This window comes from Aquarana catesbeiana, linkage group LG02, assembly GCF_042186555.1.
Source record: "Aquarana catesbeiana isolate 2022-GZ linkage group LG02, ASM4218655v1, whole genome shotgun sequence".
Lineage (NCBI taxonomy): Eukaryota > Metazoa > Chordata > Amphibia > Anura > Ranidae > Aquarana > Aquarana catesbeiana.
In genome coordinates this window covers 182,573,011-182,589,571 of record NC_133325.1, presented here as the reverse complement: position 1 = coordinate 182,589,571, position 16,561 = coordinate 182,573,011, and the positions used below count along the sequence as shown (strand labels likewise).

General features: G+C 43.6%; 1 protein-coding gene across 3 annotated transcripts in view; it reads left to right on the top strand.

Moving 5' to 3' along the window:
• Positions 1 to 16,561, top strand: part of RNF41 (ring finger protein 41) — a 154,141-nt gene that overhangs the window by 59,784 nt on the left and 77,796 nt on the right. For all 3 annotated transcript variants that reach the window (XM_073613988.1, XM_073613987.1, XM_073613989.1), the window contains exon 2: positions 16,223 to 16,327. In XM_073613988.1, coding sequence (XP_073470089.1) covers positions 16,238 to 16,327 — 90 coding nt within the window. In that variant the 5' untranslated portion in view covers positions 16,223 to 16,237. The remainder of the gene's footprint in view (positions 1 to 16,222; positions 16,328 to 16,561) is intronic.

Below are 16,561 nucleotides of genomic sequence, written 5' to 3'. Positions count from 1 at the left end.
CGTGGGTAAATCCTTTTCTTCCCTTGTATTGAACAGGGTGACCACCAATGTCAGCCTGTCCAGGTGGGAAGAGGTCCTAGAACTGAGCTCTACGCAGGGTTGTTGGACGTTGGTGAAATCCAGACTACCGAGTAATATCTTGGAACTTCATGCAAACAGACTAGTTCTGGATCATGAAAGGATCGACTTCGGGGGTACGGATCCAGTCGGGCAAGGCAACGGCTGTGGCTTATGTCCTCCGCCAGGGCGGGCCAAGAGGCTGTTGGCAGCATCCTCCAGTGGGCAGAGCCTCTCATTCCGGCTTTTTCTGGCATACGCTTTCCAGGAGAATATTGTAAAACGGATACCTCGGTTAGTTGGGGTTGGACCAAGGGGTGTGCCCTTCACTGGGCCGCGTTTCATCGTATTGGTCTCCGCTGGGGCACGCCTGAGGTAGATCTGTTTTGCGTCTTGGCTCAACAGGAATGTACCAAGGTTTATGGCGAGGTCACGGGATCTTCTGGTGGCTCTAGTGACCCATGTTTTGCTTTTATGCCTTTCCTTCTCTCCAGCCTTTGCTGTGGCCTTTTGGCAGGATCACAGCTGCTGTGATTCGGTCATTCTATTGATTCTGAATGGGTCCCGGTGGTCTGGGTATGCCGACCGGGTGCGCCCGGTCGCCAACGTTTTTCTGGGAGACTGCCTCTCAGGAAGGATCTACTGTCTCATGGACCGTTCTTCCATCGTGTTTTTAGAGTCACTGGTTTTTAACGGCCTGGCTGTAATGAGCCAGGTGCTGCGGGGGGGGGAATAGAGGAAATGGGCCTTGAGTACCATCGAGGCCCGGGTGGTCGTCTTCAGCGTCTCCCGGTCTCACACTTGCTGGTGCATACTGCTGGTTTTTTTTTTTTTTTTTTTTTCCCCCAGGGGTTAGACGTCTGTTTCCACCAGTTCGGTTCTTCTACTGCCGTGGGACCTGAACTTGGTAATGTCGGTTCCCCAGCAGCTTCTCTCTTTCAAGATATTCGGGAGATTCCACTGCTTACTCTGGCTCGGAAGGTGGTCTCTTGGCAGCTATCACCTCAGCTCACAGGGTGTAAAAAAAAAAAAAAAAAAAAAGGGGGGGGGCGTTATCTTGTCATTCACCTTACCCAGGTTAAGGGAGTGCTTTGCCCTTTGTAAAAAAAAAAAAAAAAAAAAAAAAAAAAAAGGGCAAAGCACTCCCTTAACCTGGGTAAGGTGAACGACAAGATAACGCCCCCCTTTTTTTTTTTTTTTTTTTTTTTTTTTTTTAAGAGTTCTGTTATTGGAATTCCATTTGAATAAGGACATTGTGTTGCCTTTCTTGTGTCCCTAGTCAGCACTTTCCAAGGAATTTGCCTTATCTGCCCTGAAGGGGTATTTGCAGACGGGCCTAGAAGGGGGAGTTCTGTTTTTTTTTCTGCGACCCTTCTCCTGGATGGAGGGCTGTTCTGTAAGGGATTGGGTGCCTCCTTTATGTTTTATGGCGCTTTCTTCTTGGGCACTTATTGTTTCTTGGGCCTTCTGTCATCATGTGTCCGTTGTGCAAGTTTGCAAGGCGACTACTAGTCGTCGGTGTACATGTCCACAAGTCTATGAAGTGAATGGGTTGGCATCTGCGGATGCCTCTTTTGGCCGCAAGTTTTTTTGCAGGCCGCTGGGTAGAGGGTCCTCTTGAAGGAGTATCGTTCAGGTTGGGTTCCAGCTTGTCCTGGGTGAAGTTCCTGTTACCTGGTTGGCTTTTGTATTAGCCTTGGGATTTTTTATGTTGGCACTGCTTTGGGACGTCCCTATCGTTATGATGGCTGTCTGTCAGTGTAGGTATGAGAAAATAGGATTTTTCTGAAGTTCATTGACAGACACCGCACCCACCCCTCTGGAGTTCCTTTTTATGCTTCTATTACTGCTTGCTACCAAACTGAATACCTAGAGCAGGGCGGGGGTTATATACTGACTGAAGGACGGGCCATGGGCGTAGCCAGGTGTTAATTGGGAGTAGGACTAGGCAGAACAAAAAGCAAAATTAAGCATGAGCTCCGGCGTGTTCGCAGAGCCCACCAGGAAGTCGGCACTGCGCTGATCACAGGCAGTGAGACATTTCCCGATCTCTACAGCCGCGCATCGGGACAATGTCTCACTGCCTATGATCAGCGCAGTGCCGACTTCCTGGCGGGCTCTGCACGTGGGCTGTGCGAACACGCCGGAGCTCATCCTTGCTCCTAATAGAGGCGATAGGATTATATCGTTATGAAGGCTGTGTCTGTCAATGAACTTCAGAGAAATGGATTTTACGGTAAGTAAAAAATCCTTTTTTTTTTTTTTTTTTTTTTTTTCCCCCACAAATAGAGCTTTCTTTTGGTGGTATTTGATCGCCTCTGCGGTTTTTATTTTTTGCACTATAAACAAAAAAGGCGACAATTTTGAAAAACAAACAATATTTTGTACTTTTTGCTGTAATAAATATCCCCATAATATTTATTTTATTTATTTTTTTTAAAAAAGCTATTTTTTTTTTTTTCTCAGTTTAGGCCGATATGCTTTCTTGTACATATTTTTGGTTAAAAAAAAACAAAAAAAAAAAAACACAATAAGCGTATATTGATTGATTTGCGCAAAAGTTATAGCATCTACAAAATGGGGGGATAGAGGTTTTTTAGCGTTTTTGTGTTTTGTTTTGTTTTATCATGACTGCGACATGGCGGACACATCGGACAATTTTGGCACATTTTTGAGACCATTGGCATTTATACAGCGATCAGTGCTAAAAAAAAGGCATTGATTACTGTAAAAAATGGCAGTGAAGGGGTTAACACTAGGGGGCGATTAAGGGGTTAACTCTGTTCCCTGGGAGGTGATTCTAACTGAAGGGGGAGTGGACTGACTAGAGGAAGTGACCGATCGTGGTTCCTAGCTAATTGGAACACAGTCTCATTCCTCTCAGAACACAACACGGATTTGTGTGTTTATATATACACACACACACACACACACACACACACACACACACACACACACACACACTTCCAAGTTCTGTCCCTCGTGCTTGTGATCGCTCGTGGCCGGCAGTCATCGGCCACGAGCATTGGCACCCCCGCTGTGCAGCGGGCCTGTGCCTGCTATCCCTGATCCCGCAAGCCGACGTATAACTATGATGGTTCGCGGGATCGTGCCGACCTGCCGCAGTGTGATGGCGGCTGGTCAGCAAGCGGTTTAAAAAAAAAATGCATTTTTAACATAAAACCAACATAAGCAACTCAAGTGTGTCTTCTATCTGTGTCCATTTAAGCGACTTATGTCATCGTGGCAGACATTGGAATTACTTTTTAAAGCATAGGAATACTTGCATACTAACCCACCCTTTTGCTGGGTGGGCTACGACCACTACTGTTCCCACGTTTCAGGTTATATTTCCTGCCATTCCTATCTCAATGCAACCTGTAGTGATGTCTGGATTAACAGAAGGAATCACAGCGCAGGACATGCGGTCTTGCATTCCCGGAAGTGTTGGGTAGCAGTGGTGGCTATAGGTCATGAAGGAGCAAGATTTAACATGCCACCCACTGGAGCACATGCTCTGTTTCTAAGCTGAGCATTTCTTCTCTATCAAATCTGAGCAGCCCATGTGACTATAGAGTCACACAGTGGTAAATGACAGCCCATGCCCTCCCTCCACCCCTAGCTAAACACAATGGGGGTGGGATATTGCATGTAGATTAATGGTGGCTTCACCTTCCTTTTATTCTAAGACAGGCTGAAGGGCCTGTGACTGGCAGAAATCTGCCCATGCCTTATTTCCACAAAATAAAGATTTGATTCCAAATATATATTTGTATGCCAATTTAAAACGGTTTTATTGTTGTTTTTTTAGTCTGTATTCCAAAGGCTATTTTGTTTTGAACATTTGAGCAGTAGCAGAACTAGATGCTTGTCCTGCTTATGTTTCCCTGCAGACAGGCTGGGAAAGATCTAGGTCATGTGACAGCTGTATATCGATTAGGAAAGAAGTACTTCTTTTCTATTTTTTTTTTATTAAAATTACAGTGCCATCCATATACAGAAATAAAAGGGACAATGTAAATTCAATTATCCTGCTGCAGAATAAATTTGGGGCCAATCGCATGCCTCCCTGATGGTATGATATGATGGATAATAAGTATATATCTTTTATTTCTCAGCATTGAGACCATCGGTCCTGACCAAATCTCCAGCTCCAATTGCAGAAATACAGCCCGAAACTTGCAAGGAACCTCCACCATGCTTCACTGTCGCCTGCAGACACTCATTGTTGTACCGATCTCCATAACTTCGGTAAACAAACTGCCTCCTGCTACAGCCAAATCTTTCAAATCTTGACTCCTCAGCCTAGAGCACCTACTGCCACTTTTCTGCACCCCAGTTTGTTTTACTGCATAGTTGAGTCGCTTAGCCGTCCATGTCGGTATGGCTTTTTGGCCACAATTCTTCCATGAAAGCCAGTTCTGGACAGTTTTCTCCAGGCAGTAGATGGGTGTACCTGGGTCCCACTGGTTTCTGCCAGTTTGCTGATGGTACTGTTGGACATCTGATGCAGAAGGGAAAATGCTTGTGTCTTTCATCTGCTGCATTAAATTTTCCTTGGCCAACCAGAGTTTTTTTTTTTTTTTTTTCTTTATTAACCACTTCACCCCCTGGAGAATTTACCTCCTTCCTGACAAGGCCATTTTTTTGCTATATGGCACTTTTTTCCCCCACGAATAGAGCTTTATTTTGGTGGTATTTGATCACCTCCTGCGGCTTTTATTTTTTGTGCTATAAACAAAAAGAGCGACAATTTTGAAAATACAATATTTTCTACTTTTTGCTATAATAAAGTAAACAATTTTTTTTTCCTCAGTTTAGGCCGATATGTATTCTACATATTTTTGGTAAAAAAAAAAAAAAATTGCATAAGCGTATATTGATTGGTTTGCGCAAAAGTTTACAAAATAGGGGATAGATTCATGTCTAGTAATGCCGGTGATTAGCGATTGATTTTTTTTTTTTTTATCGTGACTGCGACATTGCGGTGGACAGATCGGACACTATACTCTTTTGTGGGACCAGCGATGAGCTAAATCTAGCCATTAATTACTGTATAAATGTCATTGGCAGGGAAGGGGTTAATACTGGGGGGTGATCTGTCTCTACTCCCCTGAGAACCGGGATTTGTGTGTTTACACACACAGATCCGGTTCTCGCTCTGTCACAAGTGATCGTGAATGCCCGGCGGTCATCGCGCCCACCGGGCATGCACATCGGTTACGGGGACATGCTGAAAGCACGCGCCTGCTAAAGCGTCTTGAAGAGTCAACGCGCAATTACGACTGGTCATTCAGGGGAGCCAACCTGCCGCAGTATAACTGCAGCAGCTGGTCCGGAAACGGGTAAAGAGAAAGCAGTTTACATACTTAAGAGTACAGATGTAAAATGGTACAAAACATTGATAACAGTTGTGGGTAAATCCACATGGAACCAAGATTACCTAATTTCAGAAACCAATTGGGCAATAAGGTGTATAACAAAGTATGATCTGTTGGAGACTCTTGCACATTTATATAGGCTACAAAACGGTAGAGTAAAGTAAAATGGAACATAAAGAATCTTTACTGATCTATCTTTTTCTTTAAGAGGGTGTCTAAGGTCACAGTGGCCTAGCGGTGCCACTGTGGGACTCATCACAGCCAATTGGGACAAAGGACAATTGACAAGAGTGATAGTCTGTCAGTCAGTGATCCGACCATCCGTAAATAGAAATGGCAACCAGTACTGTTGTGTTTTCACCCTGTGTATAATTGCAGATAATGGTCAGAATACTGAAACGCCAACCAGGGTGACCAGTGTTTTGTATTTTTCACTAGCCATGGTCACTGTTTCCTCCATATGGTAGATATCCTCTATGGAGTGAAACCATTTAGGGATCAAAGGGGCACACTTCGATTTCCACTGTCTGGGAATCAAAATGTTTGCTGTATTTAGCAAATGTCTGGTTAGGAACCTTTTTGTAACATCTCATGGAACAATCTGCGATGTGCAGGATGCAACAAGCGGGGGTAAGATTTTAGTTTCAGTAATATACCGTATTTATCGGCGTATAACACGCGCCAGCGTATAACACGCACCCCAAGTTTAGGAGGGAAGTTTAAGGAAAAAAAACTTACATTTAAATGCCCATCAATGCAGCCTCATCAGTGTTCATCTGCATCCTTGTTAGTGTCATTGCAGCCTTTTCAGTGTCAGTGCAGCCTTGTCAGTGCAGCTTTGCCCCAGTGCAGCCTTGTCAGTGCAGCTTTGGGAGACTCTGAGGGACGTGGCGGGCTGCTACATATGGGCACTGGTGAGGCTACATGACGGGCACAGACAGGCTGCTACAACTGACTGGTAGGCTGCATTCATCTCCTGTACCATGTCCCTGCAGTCTCTGGCCATCTCCTGTACCATGTCCCTGCAGTCTCTGATTATCTCCTGTATAAAAATATTTTTTAAAAACAGTCACTTTCGGTTTCGGTTTTCGGGATCAAGGAAGATTTATTTTCGGTTTCAGCCCCAAAAAACCCATTCGGTGCATCCCTAGTATTGGCACGCCTGCCTTTTACACGCACATGAACTTTAATGGCATCCCAGTCTTGGTCCATAGGGTTCAACATGGAGTTGGTACACCCTTTGCAGCTGTAACAGCTTCAACTCTTCTGGGAAGGCTGCCCACAAGATCTGGGAGTGTAATATGGGAATGTTTGAAAATTCTTCCAGAAGCGCATTTTGTGAGGTCAGGCACTGATGTTGGACGAGAAGGCTCTGCTCTAATTCATCCTAAAGGTGTTCTATCGGGTTGAGGTCGGGATTTTGTGCAGGCCAGTCAAGCTCCTCCACCCCAGACTTGCTCATTTGTGTCTTTATGGACCTTGCTTTGTGCACTGGTCCAAATCCTTTGGTGGAGGGGGGATTATGGTGTGGGGTCGTTTTTCAGGGGCTGAGCTTGGTGAAGCAAACTCTACAAGTGATTATAAAGGCAGAAGGTTTGTGTCAGGTCACCTGAGTCCAGGTGACAGATGCACACCGCTGGGATCTGGAGCGCACCGCTAAGCTTGTGGAGCTCTGGTGCTTCAGGAAAGCAGCTCCACCTGAGCACCGACACAGATCAAGCAGGAAGCTAGAGCATAAGATTCCCCAGGACACGGAGTCTAAGTCAGCAGGTTTTCACCAGGCCCTCTGATAGTAAGGATGGCCTTCTCTGCAGCTGACTCCAGGTCGCAGCCCCCAGGGTCTCCCAGCTCACGGCAGGCTCTGGTGGATGGAGAGGAAGCAGCAGTGCAGGGCAACAAGGAATAGTCAGGACAAGCCAAGGCTCGGGGTAACAAGCAGACAGGGATATTCAGAACGTGCCAAAGGTTGGGGCTACAAGCAGACAGGGATAGTCGGGAAACAAGCCAAAGTCTGTAAACGGAATCAAACGTAAAGCACACTGCAAGAAACACAGGGGAGCCTAAACACATTATGGCTCAGGCAAGGCAGGCTTGCAGTGCATGGTGTTAAATAGTGTTTCTTTTTAAAGGCTAGGGTGGAGCCACACTAAGAGAAGATTACTTTAAACATGCAGGTGAGAGTGCAGTCCCTAAATCTGATACAGACCAGAGGTAAGCAGGCAGGGCATGAAACATTACTGCAGATTCGTGACAGTTTATCTTAATGCATGGAGATAAAAAAAACTGTGTGCTGCAGTCTCCCTCAGCCCACACCCCCCCCCCAATACTTACCTGAACCCCATCTCTATCCAGCAATGTTGCAGGAGAGACTCGGCTGCCCGGGCCTCTCATTGGCTGAGACAGCAGCAGAGCGTCATTGGCTCCCGCTGCTGTCAATCAGTCAGTGAGCCAATGAGAGAGGGGGTGGGGCCTAGCTGAGGCTCTGTCTGATATTGCTTGCTGTGGGGGAACTTGTCAGGGGGAGGGGCCAAGGGAGCCCAAGAGGAGAATGAGGATCTGCATACCAAGACATTTTGGACCATTTCATGTTTGGGGATGTCCCCTTCCTATTCCAACATGACTGCACACCAGTGCACAAAGCAAGGTCCATAATGTCATGGAAGACTGTGTTTGGGGTGGAGGCAATTGACTGGTCTGCAGAGTCCTGACCTCAACTGTCCTGATATTTTTGACCATATAGTGTTAAAATGTCAGGCCTCTGTGTTGTAAAAAATGAGACCATGATAAAAAGGTGGAAAAAGTTCTGATTTATTTTAGAGGTCAACCGATATATATTTGGCTTTTTTTACTTAATCGGCATCAGCCAATTGTGCTGATAAAAAAAAGCCGATTCTGTGGGACTTGCAAATGACTTCTGTAATATAAGTCAATTGCAAGTTGTCTGAAGTTTTCTTCTCTCCTCCTCTGGGCAGCCTGCCAAGTCTGATAAGAAGATACATTGTATCTCTTTCAGGTTCTTTTATCAATAGACTGAACTCTGTGGAGACTTTTCAGTTTAACCATTTAAAGACTAAATCTTTTCTGACACTTGTTGCTTACAAGTAAAAATCCTGTATTTTCTGCTATAAAATCACTTAGAACCCCCAAACATTATATATATATATTTTTTAGCAGAGACCCTAGGGAATAAAATAGCGGTTGTTGCAATATTTTATGTCACACGGTATTTGCGCAGCGGTCTTTCAAACGCAATTTAAAAAAAAAAAAAATACACTAATGAAAAAAAAAAAAAAAAAGCAGTAAAGTTAGCCCATTTTTTTTCGTCCAAAAGTTTTGATTACCTGTTTTTTGTGTATTTAATATTTAAGATATAGTTATTTTTTTTAAATCTAAATTCTCCATACAAGTGAACTGATTGGAGGTTTGTTTTGTTTAATAAATGTTTAAATATAAAAAATTTTCTGTATCACTTATTACTTAAGGCTGCTTTCACACTGGAGCGGGCATGCGTTGACGGTAAAACGCTGTTAATTTTAGCGGCGCTTTACCGTCATTTTAGTGGCGCTATTCTGCTGCTAGCGGGGCACTTATAACCCAGCTAGCGGCCGAAGAAGGGGTTAAATGCGCTGCTGCCGAAACGCTTTGCAGGCGCTTCGGCAGCGGTGCGCATTCATTTCAATGGGCAGGAGTGGTGGAGGAGCGGTATAAACACCGCTCCAAAGATGCTGCTTGCAGGACTTTTTTTTAACATCCTGCCAGCGCATCGCCTCAGTGTGAAAGCACTCGAGCTTTCACGCAGACTGCAGGGGAGCCGTTTTACAGGCGCTATTTTTAGCCCAAAAGCGCCTGAAAAACGTCCCAGTGTGAAGGGGGTCTAACTGTTAGATTTTATGAGATGAAGGGAAAAAAAAAAAAATCGGCCTAATATATCGGCCCAAAAAAATCGGCATCATATATCGGCCATCGGCCACCGCGATTTCTAAATATCGGCTTTGGCATCGTCCAGAGAAAAACCCATATCGGTCGACCTCTAATTTATTTTATGTCCTATAAACTGTATGACTCAGTTGAACAAAGAGGAATAAATAATGAATGAATAAAGATGAAATACTAAAATAATGGGGTTCCATAAGTCTGCACACCCTCTCATAACTAGGGATGTAGCTGTGTTCAGAATTAAGCAATCCCATTCAAACTCATGTTAAATAGGAGTCAGTACACACCCGCCATCATTTTAAGGTGTCTCTGATTAACCCCAAATAAAGTTTAGCTGTTCTAGTAGATCTTTCCTGACATTTTCTTAGTCTCATCCTACAACAAAAGCCAAGGTCCCCAGAGAGCTTCCAAAGCATCAGAGGAATCTCATTGTTAAAAGGTATCGGTCAGGAGAAGGGTACAAAAGAATTTCCAAGGCATTAGATATACAATGGAACACAGTCATCAAGTGGAGAAAATATGGCACAACAGTGATGTCACCAACAGCAGGACGTCCCTCCAAAATTGATGAAAAAACGAGAAGAAAACTGGTCAGGGAGGCTGCCAAAAATCCTACAGCAACATTAAAGGAGCTTCAGGAATATCTGGCAAGTACTGGCTGTGTGGTACATGTGACAACAATCTCCCGTATTCTTAATATGCCTGGGCTGTTGGGTAGAGTAACGAGAAGTAAACCTTTTCTTACGAAGAAAAACATCCAAGCCCGGCTCCATTTTGCAAAAACGCATCTGTAGTCTCCCACAAGCATGTGGGAAAATGTGTTATGGTCTAATGAAACCAAGATTGAACTTTTTTGGCCATAATTCCAAAAGATATGAACAGTTCCAAATACCAGTCAATATTGGCACAAAACCTTCAAGCTTCTGCTAGAAAGCTAAACATCAAGAGGAACTTTTATCTTTCAGCATGACAATGACCCAAAGCATACATCCAAATCAACAAAGGAATGGCTTCACCAGAAGATTAAAGGGCAATTCCACTTTCGTTGCGAGAAAAAAATATAGCCCCAGTGGCTGCCCACGTGAAAGCGAAGATGGATGCACTGATTGCTTCTGTGCGGGAAACTTTTAAAAATGGAGGATGCTGCTGCGGTGGAGACGCCGGTCCCTTTTGGCACTCATAAGCCACCTCGTGCAGCAAGAGTGTTCCCTTTATCCCTCCTTTTTTGACAAGTTTGTGTATAAAGAATAGGAGCGTCCAAAACGCCCCTTTGTGATCCCAAAGTGTTTCGCTGTGCGTTATCCCATTGAGGAGAGTCTGCCCAAAAATTGGACCGCTTGTTAGCCCTCCAAGCGCAGTGCAAGGCCTGTTGCTCCAAGTGGTGATTGTCCCTGTTCCGGTGTCGGACCGTCTCCAGGGATTTTATTCAAATCTATTTACGATCCCCCAAAAAAAGGGTACGGTACGTCCGATTCTGGACCTCAAGGCCCTGAACCGCTATGTGCAGGTGCGGAAGTTCAGAATGGAGTCCATTCGCTCCATGGTGGCATCTCTTCATCAAGGGGACTTTCTTGCCTCCATCGACATCAAGGATGCCTACCTGCACATTCCGATTTTTGCACAGCACCAGTGGTTCCTCCGCTTTGCTGTGGGAGAGGAGCATTATAAGTTTGCGACGTTACCCTTTTGGTCTCACCCCCGCTCCTCGGGTCTTCACCAAAGTGTTGGCCCCGGTTCTGGTGCTGCTGCACCAGCGGGGAATTTTCTTTTCTGGGCGACCTTCTGCGAGCAGAGTCCCTGCACTCTACTTGGACGCTGAATGCCTCCTGGGCCTTCCGTCATCAGGCGTAAGTAACGCAAGTTTACAAGGCGGCCACCTGGTCGTCTGTGCATACTTTCACTTTTACAAGGTGGATGTGCTGGCATTTGCAGATGCTTCTTTTGGCCGCAAGGTTCTGCAGTCTAGAGGGTTTTTCCCTTGTCAAAGGGTGTGTGTGTGTGTGTGTGTGTGTGTGTGTGTGTGTGTGTGTTGGCTGTCCCTCCCCTCATGTTTGGAACATATCCCTATGGTTCTGAATAAAGAAGGCTGTGTCGGTCAATGAACAAATGAGAAAATAGGACTTTTGACTCGCCGTAAAATCTGTTTCTCTGAGTACAACAGACGCAGCACCTGCCCCTATATGAAGTTGTAAATACTTCTAGTACTGCTTGTTGCATAACTGAAGGCCTATAGGAGAGAGGGGGGTGTATATCACCTGGGACTGCCTATGGGCGTAGCCAAGTCTTTTTTTTTTCTGCCTAGTGTTCTACTCCCTGTAGGGGGCAATATAACCCTATGGTTCTGAATAAAGAAGCCTGTGTCTGTCAATGAACGACTGATAAATGGATTTTATGGCAAGTCAAAAATCCTATTTTCCTTTTTTTTTTTTTTTAACCGGTTCAATACAGGGCAATTTCACCCCCTTCCTTCCCAGGCCAATTTTTAGTTTTCAGCGCTGTCGCACTTTAAACGTCAATTGCGCGGTCGTGCGACGTTGTACCCAAAAAAAATTGACGTCCTTTTTTCACCACAAATAGAGCTTTTTTTTTTGTGGTATTTGATCGCCTCTGCGTTTTTTATTTTTTGCGCTATAAACAAAAGAGGGACAATTTTGAAAAAAACACAATATTTTTTACTTTTTGCTATAATTAAATATCCCAATTTTTTTTTTTTAAAAACACATTTTTTTCCTCAGTTTTGGCCAATACATATTCTTCTATATATTTTTAGTAAAAAAAATCGCAATAAGCGTATATTGATTGGTTTGCGCAAAAGTTATAGCGTCTACAAAATACGGGATAGATTTATGGCATTTAAAAAAAAATTTTTTTTTATTTTTTTAGCGGCGATCGCGATTTTTTTTTTTTTTTTTGGTGACTGCGACATTATGGCGGACACATCAGACACTTTTCACACATTTTTGGGACCAATCACATTTATACAGCGATCAATGCTATAAAATTGCATTGATTACTGTGTAAATGCGACAGGCAGTGAAGGGGTTAACCACTAGGGGCGGGGAGGGGTTAAGTATGTTTCCTAGGGAATGATTCTAACTGAAGGGGGAGGGGACGCACTAGGGGAGGAGACCGATCAGTGTTCCTCCGTTCTGGGAACACAGATCGCTCTCCTCAGAGCTGATAGGCTGTGGATCTGTGTGTTTACACACACAGATCCACATGCCGGCCTGGTTAACGGGCAATCGCGGGTGCCCGGCGGACATCGCGGCCGCCGGGCACACGCACCGGGTCCTGAGGAACGCGGCGGGCCGGGAATCCCAGGAATCCCAGGACATCATATGACGTCCACCCAGGATGGGAGATCCCATCTGTGGACGTCATATGACTATGGGCGGGTACTGAAGTGGTTAATCTGCAGCCGCTGTAATTTTCTATAAATGCAATATACAATGTTGTAGAATGTGTACTGACCACTCCCCAGAAACTTAATTTCCTGCTTGTGTGATTGGCTCACCAATTTTCCCAGAAGTCTGCCTAAGATGCAAGTCAGATTTCAGGCATCCCCTGCAACAAAAATGTCAATTTTGGTAAGATATTTCCAATAGGAATACGTCTAAAGGGATGCAGGCCCAGCTTTCCACATCAGTGCTCTTCAGCTGCCACAGCTGACGGATAATTATGAAACCACTCCCATTAGACCTACTCGGAACAGACATGCATGGATTTCTTAAGAATAACAGGTAGGAATCTGCAACATGGGTGGTTATAATCCTTGCAATGTACATAAATCACCCGGAGGGAATATTTTAATTTATTTTTCTCAAAATGCCTCTGCATTTGAAAAAATTGACGCTGCCTCGACTCTCGGCTGGGAAGCTGAGATCGTGGGTGTTTAGTTGATTGGGGTGTGTTTTTTTTTTTTTTTTTTTTTTTTTTTTTTTTTAATTTCAGGCTTCCCAGTCTAGAGGTGAGATCTGGGGACTTGTAGACCCTAGATCTTGCTGTAAAGAGCACCTGTCATGCCCTAATCCTATTACAAGGGATGTTTACGTTCCTTGTAATGGGAATAAAAGTGATTAAAGAAAAATTAATTTAAAAGTGTCAAAATGGAAAAAAAAGTTAAAATGAACAAAATAAATTTAAAGCACCCCCGTCCCTGTGCGCTCACTTGCAGAAACGAATGCATACACACCCACATATGTAAATGTATAAAACACATGTGAGAAATTGCTGTGAACGTTTCAGCGAGAGCAACAATTCTAGTGCTAGACCTGTAATTCTAAACTGGTAACCTGTAAATTTTGAAATCGTTGCCTATGGGGATTTTTAAGTACCGAGGTTTGTTGCCATTCCACGAGTGTGCAATTTTAAAGCGTAACATTTTGGGTATATATATTTACTAAGCGTAACATGCTCTTTCACATTATGCAAAAAATAGGGGTAACTTTTTGGTGTGAGGTGTTTGTTTTTTTTTTTTTTCAAATGCATTTGAAAAAATTGCTGCGCGAATACCATGTGAGATAAAGTTGCAACGACCACTATTTTATTCCTTAGGGCCAGGGGTAGGTATCCTGGGGCCCTCCCAGCTGTTGCAGAACTACAAGTCCCATCATGCCTCTGAGAGTAATTATAACTGCCAGCCTTGCAATGCCACAACAGCTGGAGGGCACCAGGTTGCCTACCCCTGCCCTAGGGTCTGTGCTAAAAAAAAAATGTTTGGGGGTTCTAATTTTCTTGCAAAAGATGATTTTTACATGTAGGAGAGAGGTGTCAGAATTGGCTTGGGAGGTAAGTGGTTAAAGGAGTAGTCCAACCTGAGCTAGTTTGGCAGGACTTCTCCTATGGGTCACAGGAGTGCAATTCATTTTGCACTCCTGTGACCCGGTTTCAGCAGAGAGCGGTCTGAAATCAGTCCAGGCACCACGTCATCACGACAATGAAGTCTGGATCTGCCTGGACTGATGCCTGTCTCGTTCTCTCAGTGAGCCGCTGAGAGACTGAGACGGCTGCTCCCTGCCCCTCCACAGCTCAGCGCTTCAGTGAGCATGGAGGAGCAGAGAGGAGAGCTGCTAACTGACAGGCAGCAGCTCTCCGCTTGGATGTGTGAGAACCAAGCTGTCATTTGGCCATGTTCTGAAATCGTCGGAGTAACCTTTTGGAACGAAATTGTGCAAGTTCAGCTGAACTCTTACAATTTCAATCCCACAGCAGTGTGAACCTGGGCTAAAAGGTGGAAAAAGTTCTGAAATGTCTTACTTTTGTCATTTATTTATTATTTAGGTGGATATTGTTTAACTATTCAGTTATACACTTCCTTGCATTGGCTGAGGGCATCCTGTGTGTGATAGATTCCACCTTTTAGCCCAGGTTCACACTGCTGTGTGTGTATGTATGTATGTATGTATGTATATGTGTGTGTGTGTATATATGTGTGTGTGTGTATGTATGTATGTATATATATATATATATATATATATATATATATATATATATATATATATATATATATATATATATATATATATATATATATATATAGAAATTTGCCTCTAACCAAGAAGCTGAGATGCTGTGACTTTGTTCCATATAACATTCATAAGCATTATCAGATGAAAATGTCTCCAAAATACAGATAAGACTGTTCAACTTACTTTGTAGTGATGGCAGTAATGAGGTGTTTTGCCATTGATAATATTTTGAAGCAAATTGTCTTTTGATCTACAATTTATTTTCTGTTATGCAAGCCTTACATGTGGCCTTTTAAACCGCAATTATTTTCTGAACTGCGTAGTAACAGTCTTGGTGAAATTTCTTGCTGCAGCAATACAAAATATCAGCCCTTCCCAGGTCAAGAAGTTAGAGTATGACTGAGAACTGGGTTGAGAAATTCTATGGGCTAGTCAACAAGGCTGAGAAAACTATCCAGTCATAATACAAACTGATTTTGTTACAAAATCTATGATAAACAAAATAGAAGAAAAAACATCTCACGTTTTAAGATCCATATTCATTCTTTTTCAGTAGCTGAGTTTCTGAGGAGCAATTCTAGGCACCATATTGCGGCCTCGTACACTGCTTTTGGCGTGGTTTTCTTCCTTTACCTTTTTTTTTTTTTTTTTTTTTTTTTTTTTTTTAAGGGTAAAGCCATAATGTGCTAGTTTATGTGAAACTTGCCTGAAAACAAAGCATTCCAGCAATGCGATGGCAACTTCCATCTTCACCCAGTCTTCCTACTGGGTCCGTGGACTCCGGCTGTGTGACTGGCTAGAGCCACGAGGACGTCACTCCCGTGCGGCCGTTCCTTCAGAGCGAATGCGTCGGTGACGTCATTGGCTGCATATATAGTAAATATCTTCTAAACTGTGCACCTTTTTAGGAGATATTTACAGTGCCTGTGGACAAGCCTTATTATAGGAGGGAGAATAAAAAGGGAAGGGGAATAAACTTAAAACACATTAACTTTTAGGTGCCATTGGTGAAACTTTCCTTTTACTTGCCTGGAGACGCAACAGAAAATGAGGAAATCTCTCCAATGAAACACAAAACGAAAGGGAGAAATCTTTGTAGCTAGGAGGTATGAACAGAAGTTCTAATCCTCCTTCTCTACACTTTCTCTCAACCTAAAAAAAAGTTTACTATACAGTGTAATTGTTGTTTTTTTAAATGTACGAATGAAGAGAGGTTGACACTATAACACATTATGAAGAGGGTGCATTTGTATCGCCCATAGCAACCAGAATTTAGCAGTGCTCATCTGTGCATGTAGGGAGTGGAAAGATCTGGATGCTGTGAGCAACATAATCAAATTTATTTTCTTTAAAATGTAATGCTATATTTTATTTTTTCAGTGTCGGTGATGAGCGATGGGGTATGATGTAACGCGCTTCCAGGGTGATGTGGACGAAGATCTTATATGCCCCATATGCAGTGGGGTTTTGGAGGAGCCAGTGCAAGTAAGCTGTTTTTACTTTTACTGTGAATACTGTCCTATTCTGGAGACCTCAAAAGATATTGAGATAGAACAAGTGTGGAGACGGGTAACAAAAAATGGTGAAAGGTCTGGGGGATAAAACGTATCGAGAGCAACTTCAGGAGTCTAATATGCACAGTCTGGAGGAAAGAAGGGACAGGGAAGACCTGATTGAAACCTTTGAATCAAAGGGGGTAAGAAGTTTCAAGACAGCGTT